The sequence below is a fragment of the Monomorium pharaonis genome, chromosome 8 (genome assembly GCF_013373865.1).
Source record: "Monomorium pharaonis isolate MP-MQ-018 chromosome 8, ASM1337386v2, whole genome shotgun sequence".
NCBI lineage: Eukaryota > Metazoa > Arthropoda > Insecta > Hymenoptera > Formicidae > Monomorium > Monomorium pharaonis.
In genome coordinates this window covers 3,583,362-3,605,855 of record NC_050474.1, presented here as the reverse complement: position 1 = coordinate 3,605,855, position 22,494 = coordinate 3,583,362, and the positions used below count along the sequence as shown (strand labels likewise).

The following is a 22,494-nucleotide window of genomic DNA, read 5'->3' as shown; positions in this document are numbered from 1 at the left end:
TTACTCATGCTTTATTCATATTTTCTTCTTAATTTTTAAACTCTTTTAAAAAAATACTTATAATTTTAACAATTGAACAGCTTATTATCAGAATAATAAGAACTATATAAAGAGGAATATGAGAGAAAGAAACATTTATATCTTGTAATTAAGATATATAAAAAATAAAATACATAAGAAAATATTTATCGCTGTTTTGTTTTAACGGAGATTGGCGAGTTAGACAACTGTCTGATCGAACGTGGGTAACTATTACCTTTGCCTGACCGCAACGGCAGTTTACTACTACTGATGAGAAATCTTCAAAAGTGCGGAAACAAGTTCTGGAAACAATGCAAGATGGAGACACAGCATCTAAACGACAATCCATTTATTTTTTATGAGAATCATACAGAAAAATGATTGACTAATTAAACATTATAATTTATTTGGAATTGGAACAAAAAATACAATTACTTTGCATTAAATGATACAGAACTAATGCAACTACCAAATAAAGAAACGGAAGAAAGCTCGATGATCAATTCGCCAAATCTAAAAAAAAATTTAATACAACGGAAATATCAATTTTATTTTACCTCCAATAACGTATCGCTTTGTGTAATAATCACATTACGTCGCTGTCGGCTGCACTCACCTCGTGGAAAATTGGAAAAGCGGCACGAAATCCCAATTGACTGGCCGTACAAGTGTAATAAAAGGAGTGTAACACTATACAGAATATATTCGTGATATTATTACAACAAAGTGCAACGATTATTTATTCGCTTATTGAAGCGAATAAAACTTTTGTAATTATTCTCGTCACTATAACAACAATCCAAACGGATAATTTTACGAAAACAGTTCATTAAACATTATTACTATTAAATTACAAATGATTTAACATGTTCACAATATCCTGACAGTCTGATGCACATTAACAATTAAATTTCATCGATTAACAAAACATATTTAACAAAGTATAATGCACTCTTAGGCACTCATTAATTCTATATAAGATCTTTTTTTTTACTAACAGTGATACACACACAATGATAAAAAATAATTTAATCAGAGACGCTTACGCTTTGTTGTAACATATGTAGGTCAATAGAACCCGGGAAGAAATATCTATGTTATATCTCACTGACGAATGTTCTTCGAAACGTGTGAACTAAGTAATCCGTCAACGAGGAGCGCCGGTATTTTGAAACAGGCCATTCTGTTGAATAATGGACGGTTCCTCGCAATCCGAGTCTGCAGAATGTTACGAGAATCAGGTCTCATCCACCTCGTAAATAACCCAGAAGCATGGGGACACGATACGGGGCGTCAAGTGTGTAACGGGCCAACGTCTATTTACCGATATATATAATGCAAATGTGTTCACGATTGCTCTTCCGTAAACCTAAAAACTCGCCATGCCCGACTCCGACGTCCGCACGCACTCTGTAATCAGCGAGGAAATAATTCGTACACGTGGAGGAAAAACATCCCTTATCCCCGCGTAATATTCGCGTTTAATCTGAACATCTCGACGCAATAATATACAGGTTTTTGGTTCGACAGCACGGCAGAGTGATCTTTGCATTAAACGCATACTGTCGGAGGAAGCCAGGAACGAAATTAATTTGAGGATTTCCGTAGAACTCTATTTAAAATGTAACATTATACAAATGCATTCATGATTTTTAAAATTGAAATAAGAGCGTCGAGTTTTCAAAAAGCAGATATTTTGCAGACTACGTAGATAAAATCTTCCTTTCCCTGCCTTTCTCTCTTTCTTTCGTGAAAGAGAAATATTGCTTATATTCTGGCTACATGGTTGGCGTCTACGTTCCGCATTCAGAGCAAGAATCTCATTACGATGAAGATACCAAACGAACGCCGAAGAGATTCGATTAAATATCGGTTCAAGGTTTAGAGAGGGAAACGTCAGAGGACAAGAATAAAGACAGGGAAGAGAGAATCTCAATGATCAGACTGCCGGCACGTAGGAAAATACAAATCTTTGAAATCGGCTTGAGGTTTATTCGCGTTGTGCGTATTTGCTGATTAAACGCTGTTAAATCTTATAAAGCTACTATCGCATCAAACATAAAAGTAGTACTCGAGCGAAGAAGATGGGAATCTTATAAAATATTTGATGCGTTCGATCCGGTGGCACAATGCCGATAACATCGGCCGTATTATTCTCTTTTGACGAGTTGCCATAATTCTAGAGTCCGTAGAGACGGGAAGGAAGAGTGAGATTAATAATTTATAATTATATCATAAAAAATGGAAATGTATAATAGATGAATAAGCGAACACAGGATAAATAATTCTCTTTTTCTCCAACAAAGCGCGTGTAATTTCGATTATCCGGATGAAATATACAACTGAAGTTCAATCGTAGCGACACGACAGTTAATTTATTGACGCGATATTGGGTATTTAGTGTGCGTGCCGTACACGGAGTGACCATTAGTACACTGATCAGCCGGTGGTAATTAACGTTCACGTGCAAACGCGGAAGGTGATCGAGCGCTATGTAAATACACAGATTTGAATTTACTTCCGCTACTGCGCGAAATCAGACCTGTTGACGTTAATAATGGCGTAATTCCGAGGATATTTGACGCGATTGTAATTCGTTCCGACGGGCCGTATTTCGGTGCAAACAGAATCCCGTATTCGTCGAATGAGGGGCCTGCACGCAACAACGAGACTGCTCGAGATAGCCGTCGATTTAAGCGGGGGTGTCTCGTCGACGAGGGAACAGTGTAAACAGCTCGGATATTAGACACTTAATATCCAAGTTAATATAGACCCGCTGGTTGTAAAAAGTTATCTTGATCGCCGGGAAGGGCGCGAGACGACGGGTTGCGATATTGCGTACACACGTATAACGGCATCTATTTCATCCAACTTTTTCTTTTTTTATGTTACACGCGTTTCTCCCGCGCGATAAGATTCCGCCCACGAGATATTAAAATTAATGCACTTAAGGGCGCCAAATTAGATCTCTCGAATTAGATCTCCCCCTAAAGTGGAGGAGCATTTAATTGGCGGCCTTGTGTGTCTACAATATATACTCTACAACTGCAAACAACCATGTAAATTGCAAATACACGAACATCCGACTCGAGCGACAAAACTCGCTGAGTAGACTTAACGATTGTGTCGCGCTGTCGTGCGATGGCCGGCAGGTCGCCCGGATACTATCTCAGCGACGACGAGAGACTATTATACCGGCACGTAAAACCACGTCAGCCTTAGCGTCGAGTGTTCGTTCGTTCTTTCTCTAAGGCTTCACACTCCTCTCCTTTACGACGCCCTTCCATGAAGCAGCCTCGAGTCTCAGCCTCTTACGACATTTTCGTCTTCATCTACATCTTCTCTCATCTAGATTCTTCAAGTTTTGAAGTCACTGGGTCAGGCGGTGGCATTCAAGAAATTCCAATACGCCGCTCTTCGCGCATGTTCGAAGACAACAATTCCTCGCGACTTTCCTCCTGACATTATACGTATCGCATGTGCATGTTGACATACCACCGAGATATCTCTCTATCTCCTGTTTGTATTTAATCACAGTTCGTATGCAACTTTAGAAAGCACACTCTGCGTCTGTATCTCGTCAGCGCTATTGAGAAGTCACATGGCGCTACATTGCTAAACCGTTTCTAGAACTGTTGCGGTATTTCCATTTGAAGTCTAAAGCGTCTCGCAGCGGAAGTGAGAGGATAAATAAGTTGAAACATTCTCACTAATGAATAAATATTTAAAATGAGCCATTTATTTATCGTTATTTCGAATAACTTTTCCGGCTTCTCAGAAATAAGACAGTATATCTTGAAATTATTTAAGTAGAGAAATCTCTAAGCAAGTTATACATGTCAAATTTATTAATTTTTTCCCAACAGTAATGTTTAGGATGCAAGTATGTAACAAAAGAATTATATGAGATAGCACACGTGATAGTTTAATTAAAACGTCACGTATTGAGAACTGTTTTGTTGAGCATATTGTCAGAACAAGTTCCTTTTTCTTGCAATCTTCTTGGAAATATTGTAACTTAACACACGATGTTTCGATTGCATGAAATACGTTGTTAATTATGATAATAGAGATCGGATTAAGCTTCACACACATACACATACACACATCCACAAGTAGCTAATTTTCGATAGAATGTAGGGAAGAAAATCCGCTATAAGATGCTTCTGCACAAGAGATCTTGTAACTCCGACGTCTCCCTCACGCTCGTTGGCCATGAATAAATACGAACTTCGCAGATGGTCGTGGTTATCAGCATCCGTTGTGTCGGTCCCGGAAGAGTATTGTTGCGGCAACAATACCATTTCGATATTTCGCGTTCGAATGTCGCCTTGCGCAATACAGCATGCACAATTGACGAATACAAAATACCACCGTCGCGCGATTCTCACCGTATATGTATTCACTTGCGAAAATATGATATGAATTATTAATACGGAAGATTGTTGAAATAACTTCTTCTCAAAGATTCAAAAACTAAACCTTCTGCGTGATCGCGAAAAAAGATTTCAGGCAAGATTAGATAAGAGATTCGTTCGATCTATGTTAACTAATTAAATTTTTAAGATTTTTAACGCGCAAAGTTATTTAAGTTGTGGCCGAAAATGAAATGCTTTCAAGTGACCATTTTTATTGAGAGATCTTATTTATTCTACTTCCGGAATGTCTGATCATCCCATGCTCGTATGTACGTGTAAAAACTTCAAAAAAAAAAAAAATCCATTGCGAATCTAAAAATCATGTTACACGACAATGCAATATACACGTGGAGAAGCTGCTGACAGAAGCTACACGAATTGCTTCCAACAAATTCATCCGTCCGTCTCTGTCGCGATTCTCTTGCCTCGTTGTTCGTCACTTACTTACGGTAAATGGAAGTCAAGCAGGTCCATTTCCCCTTCGTGCTTTCAGGCATTTTCGTCGCTTCGTCACTCGAAACGCGATGTCGTACTCTCCGTAAGCGCTGGGAATCTTTCCGACATTGCGCTGTACGATCTTGTATCCGGGGCTCTGACAGTTCGTTTCGAAGTTTCGGTTAATTAATGGTGCAAAGAAAGGGAGTAGGAAGCACGCAGTGGAGAAAGAGAAAGGGAGAGGCACGGGAGCGTGAAACATGCCAGGGGAAATTGTACTCCGCTCGGAAGACACTGTCTCCTAAAATGAGCTAAGCGAGGGTTTGACGAAGGATACGGGGTGTACATCCCACTGGGAGAAGAGACCGTGCGAAATCGCAGCATCTATAGCCTCGAATGCGGGATCGAACGAATTATTTGCAGTCGCGAAGGCTCGCACGTTCGTTTCGTTAAATTTCCTGGCGCGGAACGTTCCATAAAATTGGAATAATCAAAATTTCAATCCGAGCCACAGGACTGGAACGGTCACGCTCTGCCATTATTCAATGTCCGATTATACAACTCAAGCTCTTCTGATACAAATTTTATTTATGTTAAATTTGCTAAATTATATAATATTGATAATACCTGGCAAATAGTAAATTCTTATTGTTGCAATATATTGACATGCGAGTAAAATTGTTGGAGAAATATTAAATATGTATGATATGCAAAATAATTTCCGCGTGACGTAACAAATGCGTCGCTAAAAAGTTCGAGGTAAGATTATTAGACGCTCAGATTAGACGGTTCAATCGGCAATAGCCGCTCGATGGAAAACCACACGTATTTCTAAAATAGGAGAGCAACACGTGTTTACGCGAAATATTGGTTGCCACGTAAATGGTTTCCCGACTTTCTCCGTACTGAAAACCCAGACCATTCCATTCGTTACTTTCGCGGCGTTTCGCAGCTCGCCTGGCGGTGCTTTTGAAAGGAACTGTTTGCAATCACTCGAAAGCCTGCAAACGGGGACCCGCGCGCATTCATTTTTCGATTGCTTTCAAGCGAAAATCGTTTTTGCATTCTTTTGTGCTGGCGATTGTCATAATACCATGCGTCTACTTAGCAGTAAAATATTCAATTTCTTAAATCAACTATTTAAACCATTTTGTTTATTTAATAATAGTCTGCTACTTATGTAAAAATAAATGTAAGATAACAGAAGAAATCGCATATAAGATTTTTTACTCCATTACTAATAGCGCTGCATTTATAATCGCGTTTGTACTACGAAACTCGCAAACAGCAAGTTTCGTTTTTGAAACCTGATATTATTTAATCAATAAATATTAAATCAATTTAATATTGTCGCACATGAGTTATATTTATCGTGAGAAATATTAACATTAATTTTAGATGTTACAAGATATAGTGCAAACTATTGTAAATTTTCTTACGGAAATTCTGATCAATTCTCGTTTTATTTATATTTACTTAAGGTAAACTACCTTCAATTTCAAATTTTCTCAACGAATATTGAAAGCAATCGCATCTATTCTTTTCCATCTACGCTTCTTACACCATTTTTTGTTCTTTTTTTATATTAAACTATATATTTTTACGAAAACTTTTTCTACTTGTATACATTTGATTTAAAAAACTTTTTGATACATTAGTCACATATTGATGTTTTAGATATTTCCGATATTTTCAATTTCAAGTTAAATTTCACATGAATACAGTTGCTTTTTAATGATGACTATTGAACTATCTTTAATTACAAATCTACATTTTAACCCGATACCCTCTTAAGGCAAGATACATATCATACAACTGGCAAATATAGAAGTACGAATCCAATATTTTTCTTTTCTATTTTATTCTCATTTATTATAGTCCGATCAAACTTCCGCAACGCAAGAAGGTAGATTAATGATTCTCGATAAAATATCTTTTACTTTTGATTTTAATATCGTTTGCCGATAGGATGCTACATTCGCGAAAAATTGAATATCTAAGGCGGATGTTGACTCTATCTCAACCGAGTTCTCGAACGTTGACGTGGGTTCCGGTTGCTTTCGCTTCCGAACGTTATTTTGCCGTAACCTAGGCTGCAAATAAGAACGAATTGCCTCGTCGGGAAAACGAGTTTTCGCCGGAAAAGAATATAATTGAGTGCCTCGCATCCGTTCCTCTCCTCATAACGATGTTTAGCGAACGCGATCTATTTCTCGGAGTTTATGCAGAAACTGTATTTAATTCGCACGAAATTGATAATTCAATCATCTCGTGTGTGTGCGCGCGTGTGTGTGGCTTCGAGATTTGGCCTCTATAGATTAATTCTCAGCAGTTTTATTTCGTTAAAACTTAAAATTATATATACAGTAACGTATTCGATACTGAATAACGAGTTTCTTTAATAAAAATATTAAGACATGAACAAAAACAATTTTTCAGTTATAATAGAAAAAAATAATGTTTGAGGAATTGTGCTGCAAGCGAAAAGAAATGTACAAATAAATAATAACAACTTTTTAACTAATTTCAGATAAACTTAACAGTTTGAGCTGCAACGTAGTTGCTACTATGTTTAAACTTAAAAGATTATAAAAAATGCAACGTTTAATTAAATTTTGATACAAAAACAAGTAATTTCCAGGTTTCAGCAAGATAGTGACAATTATTTAATGTAAATTACGTATAATTCTTTTTTTATAAATCCGTTTTAATTTTTATATCTGCGCTTGTGGCTTTTAATGCTCTTTTCGTGCTTCTTATCGCTACATCGAAGCTCTAATTCATTAAAATAATTAGTTGACTTTTTCAACCGTAAATATTAAAATAAAACTCCATTATAATCAGATCGATTGAGACGGCAATATAGCAAGCTACATGTTGCATAACTTTATTTTCATAAATATGTGATCGTGTGATCTTGTTTCAAATATCTCAATGATTATCATATTGTTATTATATCAAAGGGACATGATACTCTTTTTACAAAAAAAATTTGTCTTGCATTTTTCTTTGCGTCGCGACGAGTAAATATTGCTTGTGATTATGGAAAACTTGAATTAATGAAATGGAACTGTAATGAAAATGGATTAGTCAATAAGCGCTTTTTGTATGAATCATTCTCAGAATTTTGACATCGTGACTTTATTTAGAATTTAAATTGCAAAACTTGACGAATAAAGCAAAGAAAGTTTATCTTTCAGATACCGATTTTTCATAAACGTGGAGCCTTTCCTAAACATTTCCGCCTTTTCCGAAACATCGCAGATACGCAGAGAAAGGCGCATTATTCACATTGAATTTACAAGTGTGTGAGCATTACAGTAAAATGTAGACGAAAGACCGACGCGGCGAATCCCCTTGCATGCAACAATAGGATACCTAATTTGAAAATGTGTTTCGTGTGAGGTTTCCTTCAGGCGCTCTTTTAGAAATGTTCTTGCTCAAAGATAAAAGAATACCTAAATCTACACATTTAGATCCTATTTATAACTTGATTTTTAAATTAAAAATTTGATTAAACGTGATAAATATATCAGTGTTAATTTTCATCCTTCCATGCGCTTTCTGTTTGAGTATTATCTACGCTTTTAAACGTCATTAAATACGATTATCAGATGTATTATAAGCTTTAATAGCTATCGAGAATACCAGAAGAACAGATACCAGGTGCATTTAACCGTGTATCTATAGTTACGTAATCAATTCAATGGACGCATACCGCGGATCGCCCGTCGTCTTATCGGGCTTACAACGAGGCGATAAACGATCAACGAAGGCATTAGATGTTCGGAGCATAGCGGGAAATGATATTCTTGGCACCTAGCGCAAGCTCACCGAATGATATATGCTGTTCGGGGAATTTCTCCATTTTCACCGCCACTGGGATTCGATGTAATCGGGTAGTCCGGGTTAACTCGAAACTAGATGCAGTAAATTCGAACTAGTTCGAACGGGTCTATTATTACGCGATTCTGCTATTATTCTGCCAACTACTGTACGTATTGTATCGATATTTTTCACTCTATCGAAACTTTTGATCCCTGAAAGAAGATTCTCCTCGATTCAAAATAGCGAATGCATGTGCGGATCCACGTACAAGTTGGAGTAGTGAAATTCCCTTTCCTCTTACGTCTATCGTAAGGGATGCGTTTTCGTCAAACATTACAGAATAACATTTTCACACACTTTGCACTACGTTAATCGCTGCATCCTCACGGATATTAAAACAGAGAACGCGTGCGTGCTGAATAACTACTTAATCCGCAGATAAAATTCAAACGGGCAAACGATTTACATCCAACCCGAGGTATTTCTATCCCGCTGGACGACTGCTGAATAATTCGACCTATTTTGTGCCATCCGGCGGAGTTATGAATAATCGCTCCATTGTCAGTTCGTTGTGTAAGGATCGGGACACACGTGCGGGTCAGTCCACGTAATCGTACCCAGTGTACGAAGCATACCCAGCAAATTGAACTCCTGCAAGTTCAGAAGCGACACAAAGGGTATTATTCGACAAACCGGCCGTCTCCCGTTATCCTTGCCCTGCCTTCTCCTGAAGGGGAGCAACGTAATCGCTTTATATGGTCAGTTGAGAGCAAAACAGAAACGTTAAACTCAATCGATCTCCCTGCTGGCCTTTCTCTCTCTCTCGAAGACAGCGCGTCCAAGGATGCGAAGAGAAGACCCCGGGGAATTCGTCCTCATATAATTGCACTTGACATATTTTAGCCGCTGCCCCCGTAAGATTTAGAAACGCCAGCGAATCCAATTAAGTCAGCTGGACGGCTGATCACGCGCCCTTCCACCGCGCTGAGCATCGCTCGTGATCGAAAGTGGCCTGTAAATGCGGGGGCAGAATCGATACCATCGGTTTAGCCTTCGCTAATGAAATCCTAGGAGATTCGGAAGCAATACATATACTTAGCGCAAGGCGTACCTTAAAGTCGGCATTTAATCGACGTGGATAAAAATCTAATGGCATTTATCTGAAAAGAACCATGAAGATCTCGCGGCGGTCGAATCGATTTGGTAATTGATTTCTCGAATGGAGGATCTCGCGAGTATCTACTCGCGCTGCTCTTTTTGCGACGGGCGTCTCTCGAGAATTTCATTTTCCGATCCTACTTAATCACTCGGTCCATTTCGGAAAGTGTACAGTTCGTTCGGGGCAAGCTAATAACGCGGCAACAAAGACACACGGTTCTATACGCGACAAGGCTATTAAAACCCACATGCTCTTCCATTGTCGTTCGAAAGACGCTAAATTACAGTTTATAATCTTATTAATAGGAATTAGACGTGTGCAATTTTGCTGATAACACGTCATAATGTATACCATGATGCCATTGAAAAAAACCGTATTGATGACTTTGGGAATGATGTGAGAATTGCGTTTCTTGTCAAGAAAGTTATTTATTCGGACAAATTTGTGCACGAGATTCGGTTTAATTTGCATACACAATACACGTTCTGCATTCTAAATCAAACGCGAGTTTTGTATGCAGAAAATTTCAATTTAAATGTTGAGTCGCAGAGAATTGTCGCTTAAATGTTGCATCACAGTTGTTTCATAGCATTACATTATTTACCTGTATTACGCGTTTTTATTTTCTAGAAAAAAAAAATTAATATCTTATTTCATTCTGTTTCTCGCGGCACTCATTTTATTTTGAAATTCTCGGAAATGTATAACTACGCTTTGCAAATTACTACACCCTTTAAGAATATTAATTACTTGCGTCGGCGTAGAGAAGTAACTCATTTCAACATCCGAAAGGTTAAAATGCCTTACAACATTTCGGCACGCCGGCGGTTTCGTTTACTCATTAAACAGGCAGGAGCTGCATCCTCGTTGATTGCAGCAAACTCTTCAAGAACAATTGACGGTAGGTCTGTTGTTTACGTCGCTCGGAGTCAATTCAAAACTTCAGTTGTAGAAAGTATGGCCACGAACGAAACGGGGGATGGGAAACAATCCAAAGAGCGCCCACGGCTCATTTCTGAGAGATTAGACGAATGCATCTCCTTTATTCTCTGCGCCACGAGTAAATTATTGGCAGAATAAAGTGAAACTTGCAGCAAAACGCCGCGCTCTTATCGTCCTTCAAACTCCGAACGAGGTTTATGGAACTCGGAGAGCGGTATGATGCGTACATAAACTACTCAGAGTGTCGTGCGTACATAAAGCGCCGATCAACGTCTTTTATTGTCGCGAACAATTTGAACGTGACCGAGAAGAAGGTTTATTACTTGCCTAATTGATTTTCGTCCGCGGCGATCTAAAGACCCATACCGTTTCAGCTGCCATTCGGAACTTTTGTCGAGGGGTCACTTCTCATTACGCGACTAACTGTACCGAGAGGAACTTAATCGTCGCGAGATTAACAAGGAAAGCTTTCAAGGCGACCGTGATAATTGAGGAGTTCCATCGAGACGTTTAGGCAGTCATACTTTAAAAATATTGAGAAAGCTTTTACCGAATAGCAAATGACGTTTCTGTACAATCTCTCAATACAGCTTCATTTATTCTTTAGCCGCTCCTGGGCATTGATTAAGAAATTGGCTCATTAATTAAAGAGAAAATGATGAGAAAAGAAGATTTATGTTTTAATAGTTTCTAATGATCAGTAAAAGCGTGCGACAAATTGGAATTCTTATAATAAAAATAATAATTATTTTATGCAGCTCTGTAATTTTGAACAGTTATATAATATCTAAATGTGGAGAGTGATTATTATTATATAATTCTATAAATTATTAACTACACTATATTACGGTTCAAAATCCTAGTGTAGAATTAATCACGTCAATTAATAATTTATCGTCAGAATATAAACTCGCCCCGGGAATATGATGTCCAGCTGCGAATTCCGAGGTTGTGAAAGATGATAAAAAAAAAACCGTTCGACCAAAAGAAACTTTCTCGCGTGTGGAGGAGGGTCGAGTCGACACATGTGTTCGACCAAATGCTCGAGTGTCAAAATGTCCAACGTCGGAAAGCACGCCTCGTGAGCGGAATTGAAAAAAAAAAAAGGATCTAGGATCTACACGGAGGATTTTGCGTCCTACCGAGAACCGAGATCGAGGAGGGATTTCCTCTTTCGCTTACTCAAGCGTGGAGGGTCGTAGGCAGCACGGGCGGCTGCGCGTTAGCCGACGCCACCGCTAAAACTCCTCCTGGCAGACAAGGGTTGGCGAATATTACGGGGCAACAGTGCGCGGACCGCCACCACGCGACGCGGTTGCTCCTTCGCGGTGCATCGCTCTGAGCAGGAGCGGTACCGAGAGAGGATATCCCGCCAGCAGGATACTGGCAATCCCCCGCGAGGAAGCTTGCGCCAGCACGAGGCCGAGTGGTTTTTCGTGAAGAAAAGGGATAGATCGGGCGCTCTGTCGCCGCGTCATCGCGCTCATTGCCGAGAGACAGAGAGAAAGAGGGAAGGAATGGAAAAAGCGCAATAAATATAGCTAGCAATTTAGACGGGAGCACACGCGTCATGTTTGAAACAAGCTCCAGGGACACGATGCGTCATTCCATTAATTTACCCGCCAAATTGAGCGCGGGGAATTGCGACTCTGTACTAACTTTTCCGAAAACAGTATCGCCGGTGCAGCGCAAATCAGTTCGCTGCGACTGAGACAATTGTTATACCGAATTGAATTTGGCGGCCGCGAAGGGCGAGTAACGCGAGCACGAGGCAATTAAGGACTTATGAAAGATTTCATTTCTCCCCCACCCTCCGCGTTACTCGGAGTATCGATACACAGGGGGATAAATCGTGAGACATTTATCCGACGCGACGTTCTATCGCCGGCTGTGGGAGTCTAGCTGTTGATTACGTTGTTTTAATCGCTCGGAGCAGATCTCTTGGTACCCGAGAGTACTCCGAAAATATTTAGTTACAACGATACTATGGCCGACGAGTGTCGAGATAATCCTGAAACACAATCGCTACCGTGAAACAATCAGAGAGGCCGACCCTGTGGAATCAAAGGGCGCAAGCTCGATTGGACACTCCGTTCGTTCCCGTAAATTGGATCTGTCGCGCGATACACAAATTGGACGCACTGTGATGAAGAATTTCAGTGACACTTTCCCGAAAGCCGACGGCCGAGGGTGCATCGAGATTAATCGCGCGAAGTATCGCCGGGCCGCCGAATGCTAATCCCAATTGCGTTGACAAAAACGGCACTCGAAACGTGGCAGCGGAGGGTAATCGGAAGGGATCCCGCCTGCGTGAAAGTTAGCAGAGAGACCGTCGGAATCAATTTCTGGTGAAACCGTGCGCAAGAGAAATGTGGCCAGGAGAGGAATGCCGCACAACTTTACGGTAATTCGTGTGCTTTGCCCCGCTTTACTTCACCTTTTCAAGCGGCGCGCCTTAAAGCGGCCAAAACGCCGACGTTAACAACTTCGGAGAGAATCACGGCTTACCCTCGTCGCGCAATAAATACTCGGTATTTAACGCGACCCCTTCTGATTCCGGAATCCGCTTATCGAAGGCGCTTTTTAATGGTATCGACATATATTTTCCGACGACGACGGGCACTTCGTTTAATGATCAATGGTACTGGCGCATCGCAGTTTATAGCCCGATGGCAATAGCAGCTTTACATTGCAGTATGAGCAATTAGCAAATTGTTTATATTAATATTTTATACGCGTAACGTGTTTTAATGCACCGCATATAAAATAGTAATTATAATTACAGAGAAATTAAGTAATTTAATTTGTAGGCATAATAGCGCAATTCTGTTGGCGTGTGAGAAGCACGTTAATTTCAAGTTCCCAAACGAATTTACCTCAATTTTTTTCGCTTGCTTGTAATAACGCGTGCTGACGTTTTTCACATCATAATCTCTCGCCGAGATATCCATCCTGCAAAGTCACCTACGCGCGCGCGCTTGCAATCATTTCCTCTTTAACTTTGTCGACTTTTCTTTCACGGAAAATTAAGACCTCAACGAACTTGAGGGTCATACGTCCTTCTCAGATTTTCCTTGTAGTTCAGTGCTTCGTGTACGTGTGTGAAGGAAAGCGTGCACTTCACCTGAAACTTCCGCTGGCATGATCTCGCCGACGTCGGGAAACTCAATATCCTCCAATATTTTGAAGCAAATTGCGCTAAAAACTACCGTGCTCTTGCCGTAGTATGCAAAATAGTCGTTGAAATTCAATGTTATACCGTTTTCGTGGATTTCCTCGGCAACAATTTGTGACGCCTTTTCATTTTCTCGAACGAAGACCGATATCACATGTGTCGGGTATCATTGGCAGATAAAACATATCGATCGATTATACAGCTCATAAATAACGATTCAATTAACAACGCATTAGGATGCCAATGTGTTCGAAGCTGCAGATGGTCGGACGGAGGCTCGATAACTTCTTAGTGTTGCTGGCAATCTTCGACGTATCGATTCAAAATAATTCTACTTAATTCACGGATTTAAGTGATTTAACGTCGAGCACGTCGAAACAGATGCTAATCAGTTCGCAAAATAACATTCATTGTGCGAAGCAAGGAATCGACAAACGCAACTGTTTCAACTTGTAATCCATGATTATCTGATGAACTTTGACAAAACCGTTTTCGTAAGCAAATTTAACCTTAACCACATCGGACTTGTCTACTATTTCTATTTCTGGAGACTGTTGCATTAGAATGCACCACATTTGCTTATCGAGAAGTTTAGAGATCAGAACACATAATTTTATCAAAACATCCCGCATTAAGCATCGAGTCACGTCCGTTTTACAGTTTCAATTTGAATAACATTTGGCTAACGGTTGGTAGCAGTGTCAAAAGTTACGATTGATGATAAATATTTATCGGATTAATATTTATTTGTAAGATTAGTTAAAATTAGCTAAAAATGTCATAACTTGTAAGAATATAAATTAAAAATAAAATCAATGTATTATGAAAATTACGTTTCTCACGATTGACAAATAAAATGGACAGAATCTGTTCTAGGTTTACCTTCAATCCGTCGTTAACTGCTTAACAGAAAGTAATTTTCTGAGATGTTTCTTTTACAATCGTTAAGAAGAATGGAGTTCTCTGGAGGTTACTTAAATGTCTGAATCTCTTCATCCCTCTAAACCTTTTCTCATGCGGCTCCTTTGCATTTTCTTCTTAGTCGGTCACTTCTATTATTCGTTACGTACCGTATTACTCGTGCGAGATTTTGTCGTAAGAGAAACAGATAATGTGTGTCATCTACCTGAAAGAAACATTATAATGATTAATAAAACTATTAACAAGATAAATGTCAGTGGCAAATTAGATGAAATGTTTTATTAATGTACGTAAAGCATAATAAATTTGATGCTACATTGTGAAATGTAATATCACGCAATTATAAAATGTATTGATACATCGTAATAAATATTCAGTTTTGTTTGTTTTATTGCTCTAGTTTAAGCATAAGTTTTCAATGCAAGTGAATGCTCGAGAAGCCACGTCCCAATATTCACGTCCCACACATAATTTCGAAGAAATTCCTCTAAGAACTCTAGATACCAGAGATAGCACAAACCTTCTTTCTTTCTCTTATCATGATAATTTATTTGTTAAATTTTTATTTAAGTTTCTACGAATTCCCAGATTTTCTAATTAAATCATAAGAATAATCATAACTTGTAGCGATTCAAGTTTACAGTTCAGACGATGGTAATGTCACCAAAAACTCCAATGGCAATGACTTAAAAATGGTTTGCCAAATATAATAATATGGAAATAACGCAATGTATCTGAAAGCGGTTCCGGTTTTATGATATCGTTGTCACGAGCATTATGAAGCATCCGAGACATTTCTTGATCAGACACGTCTCAGGTATCCTCCAACTTCCGGTATGGCCGAGATGTATAGGAAATACCGGAACTGTCTGTCCTATAACACATCACTCACCGTATCCCCACCGTTTGAATCGAATCACCTACCCATCCTTTACCGAGACATACGTGGGACGCACGACCGCAATTTACGGTAGGTCAGGTTCGACGGATATCCCACCCCTCCGCGAGACTTCACATTTTCCGCTCTTATGTCAAGCAGCTTATGTCCGTAGAGGAGTATCGGCGCCATCCTTCGCTTGTCACAGGAGGACGTCAAAATAAAACCAGTTTTATTGTAGCGAGCAAGATAATACTCCCGGTCGACGGGTAGTAAATAATGACATAGTCCAGAAATGTGCTTCATAAATATAAAATGATTTATAAGATCGACAAGAAGAAAGAAGGGAAGAGAGAGTATTGATCATGATTAATAGCTCGCGACTAAATGAAATTGTGTTTGTTATAGCGAAAGGCGTTAAAATTGATTAATGTGCACAATTTAAAAAATGAGGACTCACGATTGAGATACTGTCATTAGACTTTCGTACGTATTCTCTCACAGGTCTCTTAGATTAGTTATGGTTTTAAAATCCTATTATAGATATACTTATAACTTTTGAATTGAGTATTTAACTTTCCACTAATAAATTTTGTATTCGGAAGAGGAAGAAAAAAAGCTCGTGCGATATGTAAGTTAATAGCCGATTGCAAGCAGAAAAATGTATTTATACAAGGAATACTATATTCTTCTCTGCCGGTATTTCCGACGTTAATGTTTTTCAGCCATTTATCATTCTTTTTGTTAGCTGTCACCGGATCATATTAACTTCATTTGAAATCTGACGTATAGTATGTGTCGAGCTTTCAGATTTTTTATGTATATTTATATATGTACAATATCATCTAATCGTAATGGAAATCTAATAAAAACGATATGATAGATTAAATTGGACCTTGTTGAAGAGAAAGAGAAATAGAGAGAAAGAGAGAATTTATTTAAATATAATTTAATTATTCAATTTTTAATTATTTCATATTTATTTTTTATTTATAAAAAGATCACCTTTTAAAGATCATCTTATGAACAATTTATTTTATATTAAAAACTGAAAAAGCAACAGATTGCTAAAGTTATCATAATATATGTATGCATAAAATTAATTACATTTACCTTGTTATTTTAGCTTGTTATATCACCGTGGTCGAGTTGTGTAATGTGTATTTAAAACATTTAAGCGAGGTCAACAATTTCATTGCCCGAGTGAAAAGTTAGCCAGGCCGTTAAGGTACCTTTCGCGATTCGAGTACCCACATTGCGCCAACATTAAGCAGATTGCGCGACAAAGTTTTTGAGAGAACAAACGTATGCTTCGCCAAACGAGCGGCTCGCTTTTTTCGGCAGGAGGCCGAAACGCCGTTCGCAAAATCTCTCTTCCGACCCGAAACGAGAGAAGTAGCCTGACAAAATTACAGGACGTAATATCAAATTCGTGCTAACACGCCACAACTCCCGAACTCCTTTTCCGTCGCTCGATATAAAAAGAAGAGAAGGAAGGAAGAAAGGAAGGAAGGGTCGACGGGGCAGTCGCCGTGCGCTTCGAAACATTTCGTGCGCCTTCATAACAGAGTTTGGAGCTAACAGCGTTACTAGAGCACGATACTATCGTGTAACTGTATTACGTCTTAATGGATCTTTCGACTACGACAAAGGAAACGGTAAATGCCACCGGACACTTACCTGCGAGCATCGGCTTGCCATAATTGTGAAAGATGTTAATCATCTTCTGGTCTGTATTTGTACAATTTAAGGACCGATATAGATAAGATTGTCCAAACAATTGACAAATTGTCACATCAACGGTACGAATTTTATAACTTTCCCGGGTTGACCGCGTAATAACGGCGTAGATAAAACACGCTCAGCCCGAAGACTTCTCTAATCTTGTTTGAGACCCCATTACCTGCCGATGAAAATCAAATTACTGCAGCAGCTTAGTTTGACCGCTTTTCTTTCGCAATTTTTCACTTCGTGATATATTTTCAAAAACATTTTGATATTATTAGACATTCGCACCCGTTCTATTGTTCGCAAAAATCGCTATATAATATCTATAATTATTTCTTAATTGTAATAAGTAACTGATATTGATCTTAATGCTCAGCACAAGCATATTCTCTCGTGCAATTTAAGAAATAAAAATGTACATGTTAATCTAATATAATAATTAAATCTACATATACCGCTCGTTTCGTAAGTGTAAGATCCGTGTGAAAAAGCATTAAGATTAACGAGCACTGATACGGGGTAAGCTTTAAATTCTTAGCGTAATTAAAGAGAAGCCCTAAAGTGGCTCGTAAATGTAATACAGTGTCGCAGTTATATTTTCTGGACGTAATACCTCCGTCTGAATTGCATTTGTGCTTTTGCTTGCCAATTTAATGAAATTATTTCATTCCCGTAAGCCTATTATATTTGGAATTGAGAACATCGAATCTTCCAAGTGTAAAATCAGCCCGGCGATATCCAGGTTAGCCAATCGGGAATTTACGTATGAATATTTCCATTAGCAGATTACTTTATTTATTTTTCAATTACACGGGCTTTATTGCGATCGCCTGTATCCTGATAAACCATAATTAGGGTGTATTGTGTACACGTGCAATCCTTATCGCGAAAAGGGGTCTTAGATGAGAGTTTGTGAAATGCGGCTTAAATGTAAAATACCTTTGCAGAAAAACGAGTAAACTTCTTTTACGCGAAATGTACGGGAAGCTTTTGATGCTGAGTGGAGAGCTGTATCTGTAACGAAAGTGAATAAACTTTTCGCCTATAAACACCGAAAGGCTCAGATAGTTTTGCGAGTTACTTGTCTGTATGGCGAGTTACCTGATTTATCCGCAAGTACTTTTTCGATCTCGGAGATAGAGAAAAAGAACATAATAAAAACTATTGAGCTCGATATCGATTCCGCATATACGGGAAGAACATTTATCACTTTAAATCTATTGCGTTCGATGATATTGCCGAAGGGGAAATACTTGCAAAAAAATGATTTATATTACACATGACATTAAGGGAATTCATAAATAAAGAGATTGCGTGAAAATATAGAATCTGATAAAAATTGATTGCTCGTGAAAAGCCTCTTATTCCCAGCTGTGCTTACAATATGACGCTTATAACGCGTGCCATCGATTTGACACACATGTGTCTCGCGATTCGGATCAAGTTTCTCACGTAATACCATCTCTTCTTTTGCAGATGAGGAGGAACCGGAAGAGCGCCTCGAGTCGTCACAGAATCGACGACTGATTATGACGCGCGTCCGCACGCGGTGGCATTTCTCTCGTCTCCTCCTGTTGTTCTCTTCCTCCGAAGCCCTCCAGGCACGGCACTGCCTGACCCTTCTCCTTCTCGGTCTTACTTCTCTCTGCACAGGCTTATCGTGCGACGAGAAGGCTAGGCCCCAGAACCCCCGTGACCTGAACGCGCTTCCCAGTTACGTCGAAGCACAGAGATACTCGGAGCGGAGGGACCTCGACGCTCCCAGAGTGATCCCGGAATGGATACGACGCGAAAACGAAGCTTCAGGCATGGCTGGTCAAAGTGTTAGCGACGTGGCCAGTGACGATCATCTTGGTGATTCGCCGAAACTTCAAAGGGACCGCGATGAATCCAGTCCGTCAATAACCAAACGAGCTTACCTCGGCGATGATATCGTCGCGAGTAGCGATCAAGTGCATTCTGGATCTACGAGTAATTATCCGAAACGAAAATCTGACGATCGATTAAGTGATTCCGCGAAGAGTCGCCAAGTTCGTGACGGAATCAATTTTCGAAGTATGAGGCAGCGTGAGGAAAGTTCGGCGAAGAATTGGCTGAGCAATCTGGTCAAGAAGCAACGCGATGTGCCAACGCCACAACTTACTCCTTATTACACTGTGAATCAGGCTGTGAACGAAGTCCAATTTCGCGATAGTGATAATGAAGCAAGCTTGATTATTTTAGACGGATCTAGCCGAAGTGCCAGCAATCTTCCCGGGAACAGCCCCGCTCGCGATCGCGATGCCGAGGACGCACTAATGGAACTTCCGATCGATCGGTTGCATTCGCGCGTGGCTCCGAGTGTCAGTCATCCGACGGAGGCGGCGAGAAGTCGACGACAAGAGACTCAGTTTCGTAATGGACTCAGTTCCGAAGCGGAACGAGTAGTAGGTCTGAACCCCGATAATTTATTCGCCGAAACTTCCGTTAATCGCGCGAATAAACGCGCGAGTGGTTATTCGGTCGATCATCGAAGTTCGCGCGGCGGCGAGGCCTCAAGCCGACCGAGCGAGCGCGGTATTGACGTTGCTGCGGAGCGTAGCGACGATCTCGCGGCTGATCGAAGCGATCGCGGGATCATCGGCACCTGGGCCGCGAGGCAAACTCATTTGGACCGTCGCAATATCCACTCGCTTGATTATCGAAGCGGCGGTAAGCGCAGAACCGAGAACTCGGCCGACTGGCTTCACGAGAGCGCCGATATCGCAATAAATGACGTTCGTAATGAGTTCACGAATGCGAACGCGAACGATTCAAACGTCAATGCAGTCGCAGTTGCCGATGACTTCGACGATGTTAGTCGCACCATCTCGATTCAGAACCAGGTCGAACTCGACGGAATTTCGGAAATCGAGAATCGAACGTCCAACGACTCGGAATACGTCGACGGCTCCTTGGATCTCGACGGAGAGGAAATCCGCCCTGCGAATTGTCGTAACGTCGCGTGCTCTAAGTCGAGCGATGACGATTCGGTGATTAGAATAAAGAACTTCGGCGAAGCGGAGGAGTTTGACGAGGATCGAGGATACGAGGACGAGGATCGGTTTGCGCAAATAGACGAGGTATCGACAACAGCTGGCAATGACAGCTATACCGACGACATCAATGTCGACAGCGAAGCGCCTTTCACCGGCTTCGAGGGTTCTCAGAAATTTCCCGTAAAAATCAATCATCACAAGTCGCCGTCGGTGTCGTCGCAAGTCGAAAAGTTTGACAGGCGGCACTTCGGTCCGCATAAGGAGGACATACTTGAAGAAACATCTACATGGTACCCGAGTACCGTGCTTCTCGACCTGCCGAAGAGTCCCAGCAGAGATGCGCCTCATCGCAAAACGAACGACGGTTCCGACGGCGTCATAGACAAGCTGGACGAGATGGACAATAGGAGCGAAGAGACGACAGAGATCGACGAGGAACGGAATAATACTCATGGCGAATCGTGGCTGCCCGGCACCGACGTACCGGATGAGCGTTTGTCGGTTTTCTCGGGCACCAAGTCGAACTCTGACGAAAGACTCACGGTGACTTCGAACGTCGCGGACAGTGAGTTCGAGAACGCGACGCGCAACAATTCCGACAGCGGAGCGGAAATCGATGTAACTGTATCAAGTGCGAAACCGACAGAGAAGATGAATATAACTATCTTGGGTCTCTTTGAGATGACATACGGGGCGGTACCAAGACCGGAAGGTGCCAGTGAGCTTCAAGCGGCCAAATTGGCGGTCGAGCGTGTCAACGAGTTGGATATCTTAAAGCGCTTTCGTCTGCGCCTCATTTACAACGATACCAGGGTGAGTTAACCAGCTAGCGAAATTCAATATCGCTGTTACTTATCATTTATCACGCAAAAAAAGGAGAAAACGCGTTTCAACAATAATTAGATAACAATACAATTAGGAGCTCTTCTTACACAGTAACTTTGGATAAGTTGAGAAATGCGCCAACGGTATGCAGGTTCGAGATAAAAAGTACATAATGGAAAGGCGAATTAATGCAAGGCAAATGAACGCTGGTTTCTGTTTAAAACAATTCCGCACTTCCGCATCATTACCGGTCCTTGCTCACAATTGATTTCCGTGTCCGATTACTAATACTGTCCCAAATCTATTCAAGTCTATCTCGAATCGCAGTTAGCAAGAAGTTATTGAAAAGCGATCTAAGTATGAATCTTATTGCATACATTTTCTTCGGTAAATATTGAAAAATTCCAGTTATACTTGCTTCTATTTTGTTTCATCGATCAATAAAACCGCATTGAAATAACAACGCGATAAAAGACGCAGACTATAAAGTTACGATCGGCCGCTTATCCTTTCCTATGTGTATACCTACATATCTGAGAAGTTTTAAAATTATGTACAGTATTTTTACTTCGTTTATTTTACTGACAAAATAGACGAGATAAGACAAAAGCGAGAATTAAAGTCCGTGCGAATTTCTCCGATTCTCTCAGTTGTCACTAACACGTTGCGCGGAATTCTCGGAGCTTCCAGCTTGAAATTTATAGTTTATTGACAGCAAAGCTTCCGTCTGCCGCCCGCACCCGTCTTCTCGTTACCGTTTAAGCTCTTTAGAAATGGTACGCGCGCCGAAAAATTGAGGAATCCACATAGATGATGACGATTGACGTCACTGATTATCTCGTTACACGAGTGACGTTAAGCTCACAGAGCCAATGACAATTTCAACGGAAATTGTATTACCTTCTCGACTAGTCAAGTCTGCAAAATATACACTGAGCATAACTTCTATCGATCTCTTTTTTTTCTACGGCGATCCATCAATCCTGCGGCAATCGGGCCTCGTTGGAGAGTTAACTAGGCATAAATATCGCTTGGAACTCCTCCTATTATAACCCGTGAAAAATAGTTCCGCGAGTTTGTGCGAGGCATTGTATTATAATGCGCTTACGCGAGACGTATGATGAGATATGCAAGGTCTTCGCGCGCGA

General features: G+C 40.4%; 1 protein-coding gene and 1 long non-coding RNA gene across 3 annotated transcripts in view; one reads left to right on the top strand and one right to left on the bottom strand.

Annotated features, from left to right (window-relative positions):
• The first annotated feature begins 12,054 nt into the window (after nucleotides 1-12,054).
• The window catches only part of LOC105836055 (gamma-aminobutyric acid type B receptor subunit 1), a 62,244-nt gene continuing 51,804 nt past the window's right edge, over nucleotides 12,055-22,494 (top strand). The window contains exons 1-2 of one of the 2 annotated variants that reach the window (XM_028190345.2): nucleotides 12,055-13,207; nucleotides 18,981-21,334. In XM_028190345.2, the coding sequence (XP_028046146.2) occupies nucleotides 19,034-21,334 (2,301 nt within the window). In that variant the 5' untranslated portion in view covers nucleotides 12,055-13,207; nucleotides 18,981-19,033. The remainder of the gene's footprint in view (nucleotides 13,208-18,980; nucleotides 21,335-22,494) is intronic. The other variant, XM_012679823.3, reaches the window with a different exon arrangement.
• Nucleotides 14,693-22,494, bottom strand: part of LOC118646994 — a 50,531-nt gene continuing 42,729 nt past the window's right edge. The window contains exon 2 of the long non-coding RNA XR_004964333.1: nucleotides 14,693-15,104. This is a non-coding gene — a long non-coding RNA (uncharacterized LOC118646994). The remainder of the gene's footprint in view (nucleotides 15,105-22,494) is intronic.